Raw genomic sequence first — 9,574 nt, 5'->3', positions numbered from 1 at the left:
GGCAGTCTTTGGGCCTGAGAATGAGTGTTAGATGGAAAGGCTGTTTTGGAGCTCAGGTTCTCAGGATTTGGGCTCAGGGACTGGGGAGAAGGCGGCTGCTGGTTAAGAGGGTCTGAAGAGAAAGAGTCTAGACGTTTTTCAATTTGAGAAAGATCAGAGAGTGAGAAGGGAAATGGCCAGCCACCTGTGAATTTGTTTGCTGGAGGCCACAGGAGCGGAGATAAGGCAGAGAGCACAGGGGAAGGCTGGGGTGGGGGGGGGGGGTGTTAGAATTCTCAGAGGTAGAAATGCCCCATCCTGCCTCCCAAAATGAGGGCGGGACCAGGAGGGGCTTTGCAGGGAGACTGAGGACTCAGGAAGCGAACACCCTGAGGGAGAGGAAGGGCCTGTAAATGCAGCAGCCGCTGCCGCTGGTCAGTGGGCGGGACCAGTGTGTGTAAAGGAAAAAAAAAGTTAAATGTACTCCCGGAGTCCTCCAAGGACTCCTGCACTCCGGCGTTGACCTGGGAAAAAGAGTGCTTAGTCAGGGAGGGACAGGTTTAGGATTGTAAGGAGGTGGCGAGATTGAGACACGTGGAGAGAAACGATCCGCTGGGTTGAAAGAGTCAGAAGACAGAGAAAGGGGTTTGAGAGGGCAAAGAGGACTTCCAGAGGAGGATCTGATGGGTGGAACCTGAGTAAAGCAAGTGGGGAGAGCGGGAGGATGGGTGGGGAGGGGAAAGCCTGTTCGTAGGAATCTCGAATGCTTCCCAATCCGGTGGCAAAAATTATCTAGATCTCGGAGGAAATTGGAATTTTCAGGCCACAGAGAGACTGTTGAGTTTATATTGTGGCCAGGTAGAGCTTCTTTGAAGTTACGAGAGGGTTTGGATTGAGAGGTTCCCTTGACCGGAGGGAAAGGGCCACCGAGAAGTTGGGGAAGGAATAAGAAGCGTCCTTCTTTTCCCTCTGCCAACCTGTAGAAAAAAGGACAGGAGAAGGTTGCAAGGTCGTCACCCTGAACCTTTCCCGTGGAGTAGAGCAGAGTTTTCCCAGCCAGGTACCTGGGCTTTCGTAGAAAGTAGAACGTAGAACGTAGAACGTAGAACGTAGAGCCGTGTACGGGAAACTCTGAGGCCTTTCCAGGTCAAGGGAACCAGGGGTGGGGGTGGTTGGGAAAATCCCTGAAGCCTACCGGTTAGAAGGAAGCGATGAGATTCCCACGTGTCCTGGCACGGCAGGGTTTGAGGAGTGTTCTGAGCAGGCCAATCGACTCAGAACCATGCCGCCGAGTAGAGCCAGAGCAGGAGTCAGAAGCTCGGGGCTAGGTTCGAGGATAGTCCATGCTCACCCAGGTTCAGCACCATGATGAAAGATGAAACAGAGGGCCGGAGACCATGGGATACCAGGACACAGGCTTTATTGGCGATCACCCTGCCGCCGCCTTCCAGAGGGGGAAAGGGAAGAGAGAGAGAGAGAGCTTGAGAGAGAGCTTGCTGGGGTGAGAGTGCCTTTTAAGGGGAGGAAAAGAGGGGACGGGGCTTAGGGCACTCAGCACACGCTGATTGGTGGTTTCATGTAAGGCACATGATTAGGCACCTAGGGATTTAGGAATTGGGGGTTTAGGGTATATGGCAGGTGCTGATTGGTGGTTCAATGTACAGTCCATATAAGGTGTTCAGGAATGTCCGGCTGCAGGTGGAGTTTACATCATACTCTGTCCATCAGTTGGGGGAAGGGAGGATCTATCAGTCAGGTGTCCCCAGGTGCCCAGGTCTCCTGGGAGCCCAGCCCTCCATGCACCCCACTCAGTGAGCACCCCACACACACACACACACACACACCCCGCCTGGGCTCAGCGCTCCCCTCCCCCGCCTCCCCCGCCTCCCTCTGCTGCTCGGAAGGAGAAAGGCAGCCTCCGTGGGTTCGGGCTCGGGTTCGAGTCCCAGCTCCGACCCTCCCCGCCTCGCTGTGGCCTCAGCAGCCTCGCTGGCCCAGCGCCAGGGATAGGAGGCCCGTGCCTGCGGCTCCGGCTCCCCCGACCCACACTGTGCCCAAGCTCCAAACCATGGCCGCTGGCATCGCCGTGGCGCCCGCTGGCCAGGGCACACCGCCAGGCCAGGCTGCCCAGCCTCGGTGGCCCGCTCCTGCCCGTGAGCGGGCACAGGGACCCTCCCTCGCAGAGCTGTGCTAAGTGGTCAGACTGCTGGCACCTGCTCAGACACGGACTCTCACCCCACAGGGGTCCCCAAGGAGAGACCCAGCCCCTAACCCCAGGCAGACCCAGCGCCCCACGGCCCAGCCCTCCAGGCAGCCAGGCCTCCCCTCCGATGCCTCGGGGTCCGGGCTGGTGGGCAGAGGCGGAGCGGCATGGGCTGGCCGGTCCCTTTCCCGCCCTGTGTCTGGTCCCGGCTCACCGGCTCACCGGCCAGGCTCTCCCCAGCCCTCAGCAGGGGCCTGGCTGGTGGGGGGATGGGCTGGGCGCCCCCGCCCGGGAGTCACTGAGGCCAGGGGGACAGCATTGCATTGGGGGGGGGGGCAGGGCCAGGGCGCCAAACAGCTGCAGGGGGCACCCATCTCGGTGCCAAGCAGCCAGGGGTCTATGGGTGGCCCTGAACCTGAGGCCAGACTCCTCTTCCCAGAAAGGCAGCCTCGCTCCTGACCCCGCCCCCCAGCCTGCCTCCCCCCCCCCCCCCTCCGGGGCCGGAAACCCCATGGAGTCAGGAACACTCAAACACAGGGAGCCGGCGCTTCTGGGGACCTGCTGAGGGCACAGCCTTGTCCGGAGAACCGTCCCAGATCTGGGTGGATGCGGGCAGAGGCAGGCTGGGCATGGCCGTCCCCGCGGACCCGCCGGCAGGGCAGGGGGAGCCGCGGGGAGGGAGTGTGCGGCTGGTCTCCAAGAAATCCTTTTTTTTTTTTTTACAAAAAATTAATTTTGAAATGGCTTTTTAGAGGAGAGAGAGAGAAATATCCATGTGGGAGAGGTACATCGATGGTTGCTCCGGTTACGCGCCAGGACCACCCTGACCGGGGATGGAGCCAGAAACCTAGGCGTGTGCCCTGACCGGCAAGCAAACCCTCCCCGTCCCGGGCCCAGGCCGACGCCCCCACCGCCCCCACCGCGGAGCCACTGGCCGGGGCCGCCCCCTTTTATTTTATTTATTTTTAATTATTATTGTGGAGAAAGACACAACATACAATTTCCCTCGTTCACCATTTCTGCGTGCACAGCTCAGGTGGATCAAGCACCTTCACATTGTTGCAGCTGTCACCTCCATCCTTTCTAGAACTTTCCATCTTCCCAACTCACCCTCTGTCCCCATTAAACACGCCCTCCCTCCACCCCTCTCCCCTCTCCCCTGCACCACCAGCTGCTCTGTCCCTGGACCTGACTCCTCCAGGGCCCCTGGGAGCGGGATCACACGGCCTCTGTCCTTCTGAGTCGGGCTTACTGGTATGTCACGGGGCGCAGAGTCCCCGAGGCCCAGCCACGTGGTAATGTCGAAGCTCCTTCCTTTTTAAGGCTGAGTGACATTCCTGCGAGTGATGGGCCCCTTGCTTACCCCTCCGTCCGTCCGTCTGTCCGTCAGCCCCGGCTGCTGCTGCCCCTCTGGCCGGTGTGAGTGATGCTGTGGCCAGGCCCTGCTTCTGATTCCTTTGGGGAGACCCTGGGGGTGGGGTTGCTGGACCCGAGGTCACTCCGTGTTTAAATTTTGTTTGTATATTTTTATTGATGTCAGAGAGGAAGTGAGAGGGAGAGAGAGAGAGAGAAACATCAATGATGAGAGAGTCATGGATCAGCTGCCTCCTGCACGCCCCACACTGGGGATGGAGCCCGCAACCCGGGCCTGTGCCCTGACCTCCTGGTTCATAGGCTGACGCTCCGGCACTGGCCTCCCGAGTCCCCCTTGACACCCGGGACACATGCCGCCCCTGTGAGCCCTGCACTTTGCAATCGCCGGGGGAGTGGGGGAGGTTGCTGAGCGATGGGGCGGGCCCTGGATCCCTGGCCTCTGGCGCAGTGATCCCCGGCTCATGGGTCCACATCAGGGGCCCTGCCTGAAAAAAAACACGGCTGTTTCTGGGGGGCATTAACTCTGGAACCCCACCCCACCCAGGCCTGCTGAGAGCTGGGGGTGTGGGCAGGACAGACACCCCTCGTCCTCAGAGCCTCCGCTGGAGGAACGACCCCTCTCCAGCTGCTGGAAACGGCCCAGGCAGAGGATCTAACCCCCCCCACACACACACATTCTGGGTGCAAAGCCCGCCAGCCCTCAGCCGGAGCAGCAGCCTTCAGCCCTTGCCCCTCCCCCTCCCCCCTCCCGGCCCCTCCCCCCAGCTGTGCGGCCACTCACCTTGGGCGGCGTGAGCCGGGAGCCCGGGAGTTTCCCACACTTTGGCCCCATTCACAGTGTTAAACGGCCCACAAAGGCCGGGCGTGTGCCTGGAGGCCGCGCTGCCATCTGGCCTCCACCCGGGGAGGGAGGCCTTTCATCCCCGGCGGGATTTAACGCCATTCATTCCCTATTTCCCACAACCCAAAATTGGATCAAAGTTGCCCTGGTCCCGGGAAGAGGGGCAGGGGAGGGGGAGGCGCCCATGGCCCTCCCTGGCCGCGGGCCAGCCACCCTCCGCCGCGGGTGGGCGCGCACTTGGGCAGCCAGGGGGCTGGACCGTGACTCCTGGCACGTGTGTCTCATTGGGGCTGAGAGCTGGCTCGGAAGAGGGAGCCCGCGCAGGACACGGCCCCAGCCAACTGCCCTCCAAATCTGGGGGTGGGGGGCCCCACCTGGGTGCAGCCCTCCCCTCTAGGGAGAGCCCTGAGGGCCCCCTCCCCGCCAGCAGCCAGGCCACAGGAGGCTCAGCTGTGGAGGCTGTGCCAGGGCCCTGCTCCCGCCGCCTCCACCCTTGGCTAGGCACCCCGGGGGCTATGGACATGAGGGCCCCCACCCCCAGGGACACCAGCACAGCCTCACTCTGGCCGCAGAGCCTGCAGCACCTGCCAGCCCACACCCACGGTGCCAGCCCCTGCCCGTGCCCAGGCTGTGAGCAGGGGGTGAGCCTGTGGCTTGGCAGCCCATCACAGCTCACGCTGGAGCCTTCTGCCCTTTGGCATCAAACGAGAGCCGATCTCTGTGGTGGGGTCCCATCTGCTGGGGAAGATCCGCTCACAGCGAGGCCCTCAGTGTCGCCCGCCTCCCCACAGCACGAGGGGAGGTGTAGGCAGAGGCGGGGGGGGGGGGAGGACCAGGTACCAGAGGGGGTGTAGGCAGAGGCGGGGGGGGGGAGGGGAGGACCAGGTACCAGAGGGGGTGTAGGCAGAGCGGGGGGGGGGGGGGAGGACCAGGTATCAGAGGGGGTGTAGGCAGGGCGGGGGGGGGGAGAACCAGGTACCAGAGGGGGGTGTAGGCAGAGGCGGGGGGGGGGACCAGGTACCAGAGGGGGTGTAGGCAGAGGCGGGGGGGGGGGGACCAGGTACCAGAGGGGGTGTAGGCAGGGCGGGGGGGGGGAGGGGGAGGACCAGGTACCAGAGGGGGTGTAGGCAGGGGCGGGGGGGGGGGGACCAGGTACCAGAGGGGGTGTAGGCAGAGGCGGGGGGGGGGACCAGGTACCAGAGGGGGTGTAGGCAGGGCGGGGGGGGGACCAGGTACCAGAGGGGGTGTAGGCAGGGCGGGGGGAGGACCAGGTACCAGAGGGGGTGTAGGCAGAGCCGGGGGGGGGGGGGAGGACCAGGTACCAGAGGGGGTGTAGGCAGAGGCGGGGAGGGGGGACCAGGTACCAGAGGGGGTGTAGGCAGAGGCGGGGAGGGGGGACCAGGTACCAGAGGGGGTGTAGGCAGAGGCGGGGAGGGGGGACCAGGTACCAGAGGGGGTGTAGGCAGAGGCGGGGGGGGGGGTGGGGACCAGGTACCAGAGGGGGTGTAGGCAGGGCGGGGGAGGGGGACCAGGTACCAGAGGGGGTGTAGGCAGAGGCGGGGGGGGGGACCAGGTACCAGAGGGGGTGTAGGCAGGGCGGGGGGAGGACCAGGTACCAGAGGGGGTGTAGGCAGGGCTGCCTCTCCTCCTCCAGAGCCCCTGAGGGCTCACCCTGGAACCCCAGCCCAGCTCATCCCGGGGTGACAGCTGCCCGTGGCCACGCTGTGCTGGCTCCCGCCAAGCTGGCCCCGCAGCCCTGACACCGTCCTGCTCCCCGGTGGGTCCCCTGGGGTCCCCAAAGGCCCCTCCGCAGTGGGGGCTGGACCTCTGCTCAGAGGTGGCTGCCAGGACCCCGGCGGGTGGGTCTGATGCCCCTTGTGAGGGCTCTGGAGTTCCAGCCCCACTTGGGCGGCTGCCGTCCAATTGTGCCCCTGATTTAAAATGGGGCTACCGTGCCCGATGCTAGCCATGGCTGCCCCCCCCCCCCGGCCCCGGCTGGGCCCCTCCAGGCTCCTGTGGTGAGCCAGGAGGGTGGTGGTTCTGGGCAGAGGGGCGCTCCCAGCAGGCCCTCTCCTAGGGCCTCAGCTGGTCGGTACCAGGATGAGCAGTCTTCCCCGTGGGTCCCGAGGGCCCGTCTGAGCTGGTACCACATTCGTGGGGACTCCAGGCCTGCCCTGCTCTGACCCCCATGCCTGCCACCTGGCACCCCACCCTCAGAACGTCCAGGCAAAGCCAGCCCTAGCCGTGCCCGCCAGGCTGCGGGAGCCTGGGCGGTGAGCAAGCCCGGGCAGGACTCTGGCCACATGGAGGGGGCACCTGCGGGTCACAGCACCCGAGATGCCACGGCCTGATTCGCTGCTCCGGGGGCACGGGCTGGGGGGCAGGCCCTGTGCTGGGCACGTCACCCCTCTGGCTCCCGGACGCTCCCTAAAGCCATCCTGGAGGCAGGGCAGCCCGTCCCGTCTGGAGAAGTCCTGTGTCCCAGGTGACAGCCTGGGACCTGCCACAGAGGCAGGAGGCGCGACCCTGACTGCGGGCCCCTCTCCCACCTGTGCATGGGGGTGGCCCGCCCCTCCCCTCCCCTGGGGCAGAGGTCCCTGTGGGGAGGGTGCCCGCAGCCCTGGAAGCCACTGCATTCGTCCCTTATCTGCCAGCCGCAGCGGGAGCCGCTGGGGGGGAGGGGAGGGCAGGGGAGAGGTCGTTCCTTCCTGCCCCCCCCCCCCCCCCCCCCCCCCCCGCCTGGGAAAAGGCAGCATATTGAGGCGCGGGCTCCCAGCATCGGGCCCGGATGCTAATGAGGGCGAGCGCGTTCCCACAGCCGGACATTGTGCCCGCGGCCCACCTGCTCCTCGGGGGCGCTTTGTGCCCGCGCCATTCACAGGCAGCCGGCGTGCGCTAATGGGCGGCCTTTGTGCGGCCCCATTGGCCGCCGAGTGTGGGAACGGCCGCGGCGCCCGGGCCCCAGGCGCCAGCCCGCCGCGCGCGCCTATAAAGGGCCGGTCCGCGCCGCCCGCCGCCCGCCCGCCCGCCGCTCCCGCTCTCCGCGCAGCATGGCCCCCAGCACCGCGGCCGTGGAGCTGCTGAGCCCCAAAGAGAAAAACCGAGTAAGTGCGCCGCCCGCCGCGCCCCGCGCTCCCCGCCCCGCGCCCCGCGGCCCCCTTCCCGCGCCCCGCGCCCTGACGCCTCCTCCCCGCGCCCCGCGCCCTGACGCCTCCTCCCCGCGCCCTGACGCCTCCTCCCCGCGCCCTGACGCCTCCTCCCGCAGCTGCGGAAGCCCGTGGTGGAGAAGATGCGCCGCGACCGCATCAACAGCAGCATCGAGCAGCTGAAGCTGCTGCTGGAGCAGGAGTTCGCGCGGCACCAGCCCAACTCCAAGCTGGAGAAGGCGGACATCCTGGAGATGGCCGTCAGCTACCTGAAGCACAGCAAGGGTGAGCCCGCGCCCCGCACCCCGCCGCCCGCGCCCCGCGCTCACCGCCGTCTCCCCGCGCCCCGCCGCCCGCGCCCCGCCGCCCGCCCCGCGCCCCGCGCCCCCCGCCGCCCGCGCCCCGCGCTCACCGCCCGCGCCCCGCACCCCGCGCCCCCCGCCGCCCGCGCCCCGCGCTCACCGCCGTCTCCCCGCGCCCCGCACCCCGCACCCCGCGCCCCGCGCTCACCGCCGTCTCCCCGCAGCCTTCGCCGCCGCGGGCCCCAAGAGCCGGCACCAGGACTTCAGCGAGGGCTACGCGTGGTGCCTGCAGGAGGCCGTGCAGTTCCTGACGCTGCACGCGGCCGGCGACGCGCAGATGAAGCTGCTCTGCCACTTCCAGCGCCCCCCGGCCGCGCCCGGCGCCCCCGCCACGGAGCCCAAGGCGGCGGCGCCCCCGGCGGCCAAGGCCGGCCCCGCGGCGCACCAGCCCTCCCGCGGCCTCTGGCGGCCCTGGTGACCCTGCGGGCGTGCGGGCCGCCGCCCGGACCCGAGGGCCCGCTGGTGCGCAGGGAAGAGCCGCCTGTCCCGCCGGCGCCTCCCGAGGCTCCCCCGGGCCGGGCCGGGCCGGGCCAGCGGCGGCCGCTCTCGGAGAACGCGCTGCAGGGCCTCGCGTCCGGCACGGCCAGGGCCGCCTCCGCCGTCCGACCCCACGGGTTGTTTGCATTTCAGCAATGACTTCCGGGAAGTCCCGCGGTTCTATGACGTTTGTAGCGGGGACTCTGTCCCGCTCGTAGAGAGAGGACTTTCTCCAGCTCGCCGCCGCTGGGCCGGCCTGGCGGGCGCACATTTGCCTTTTGTGAAGGCGGAACTCTAGGTGCGTCCTCATAGGAAGAGTGTCAGCCCCGAGGGGCGGGAGGGACCCCGCGGGCCGCGCTGCCTGGGCCTGGCCGTCGGGTCAGGGCTCACAGCGGGCCGAGGGCGGGTCTCCATGATCCTTAAAGGATCCCTGGGTGGGCGGGTGCTCGTGGGCTTGACGCTGTACTCAGAATCTGAACTCAGTCACGTGGGAGCCACTGGCCTGTCCCTGGACTTCCAATAAAATCTGGCTATCTGGTCCTCCGCTGTCCTCGTTCCTCCGCAGCCACCAGCTCCACGGGGGAGGGGGAGGGGCACTATCGCGAGTGCAACCGTGGGTGGGACCCTCGGGTCACAGGGGGAAGGGCTGGGTGCTGGGAGGGAGGAGGAGAGGCAAGGGAGAAGCTGGGAGGGTTAGGCAGGAGGAGGGGACACGCCAGAGACCTGGATCTCTGCCCCGGCCTCTCCCCAGCTCCCTGGGAGCACAGTGGCCGCTCAGGACCTTCCAGCTCTGCCCCCGAAGGCCACAGCCTGCACTGGAGCGCTTGCTGCCACGAAAGGGGTTTGGCCGGGCCAAACACACAGGAAAAGATGTTTGTCCCCCCGCCCCTTCCCGCGTGGCCAGCAGCACCCACCCTTGGACAGGCCCCCGGGGGCACCCGCCCTCCCTGCTGGTGGAACAGGCAGTGCAGGCTACAGGTTGACGGAGTCGGAATCTAGAGGCGTCCTGACTTGCCAAGGGGCAAAACCCGCGCTCTGGGGATGAGCTGGATGTGGGACCAGGAGGCATTATTTTCAGAGATGCAGGCCCAGCCCGGTCCCCCCCCCCGCCCCGCCCCCTTTCCTGCTCAGCACTTCCCTCCCTGCCATCTTCCATCCCTTTCCATCTACTCTGCAGGGAATGCCCAACGGC

The 9,574-nt window shown here is 66.8% G+C and overlaps 1 protein-coding gene across 1 annotated transcript; it reads left to right on the top strand.

Moving 5' to 3' along the window:
• The first annotated feature begins 7,431 nt into the window (after positions 1-7,431).
• Positions 7,432-8,906, top strand: HES5 (hes family bHLH transcription factor 5). The gene is made up of 3 exons (XM_054720633.1): positions 7,432-7,501; positions 7,663-7,828; positions 8,070-8,906. The coding sequence occupies exons 1-3, from the start codon at positions 7,448-7,450 to the stop codon at positions 8,321-8,323; spliced, it is 474 nt and encodes a 157-aa protein (XP_054576608.1). The 5' UTR covers positions 7,432-7,447; the 3' UTR covers positions 8,324-8,906.
• Positions 8,907-9,574: the final 668 nt, after the last annotated feature.

This window comes from Eptesicus fuscus, chromosome 9 (genome assembly GCF_027574615.1).
Source record: "Eptesicus fuscus isolate TK198812 chromosome 9, DD_ASM_mEF_20220401, whole genome shotgun sequence".
Taxonomy (NCBI): Eukaryota; Metazoa; Chordata; class Mammalia; order Chiroptera; family Vespertilionidae; genus Eptesicus; species Eptesicus fuscus.
This window is presented reverse-complemented; position numbering and strand designations above follow the sequence as displayed.

What these genes read in the sequence shown, in the direction of transcription:
- HES5 (XM_054720633.1), top strand. Translation starts at nt 7,448, where the DNA reads ATGGCCCCCAGCACCGCGGCCGTGGAGCTGCTGAGCCCCAAAGAGAAA. An exon ending in GCCCCAAAGAGAAAAACCGA is followed by an intron (nt 7,502 to 7,662) that starts GTAAGTGCGCCG and finishes CTCCTCCCGCAG; the next exon opens with CTGCGGAAGCCCGTGGTGGA. An exon ending in CTACCTGAAGCACAGCAAGG is followed by an intron (nt 7,829 to 8,069) that starts GTGAGCCCGCGC and finishes GTCTCCCCGCAG; the next exon opens with CCTTCGCCGCCGCGGGCCCC.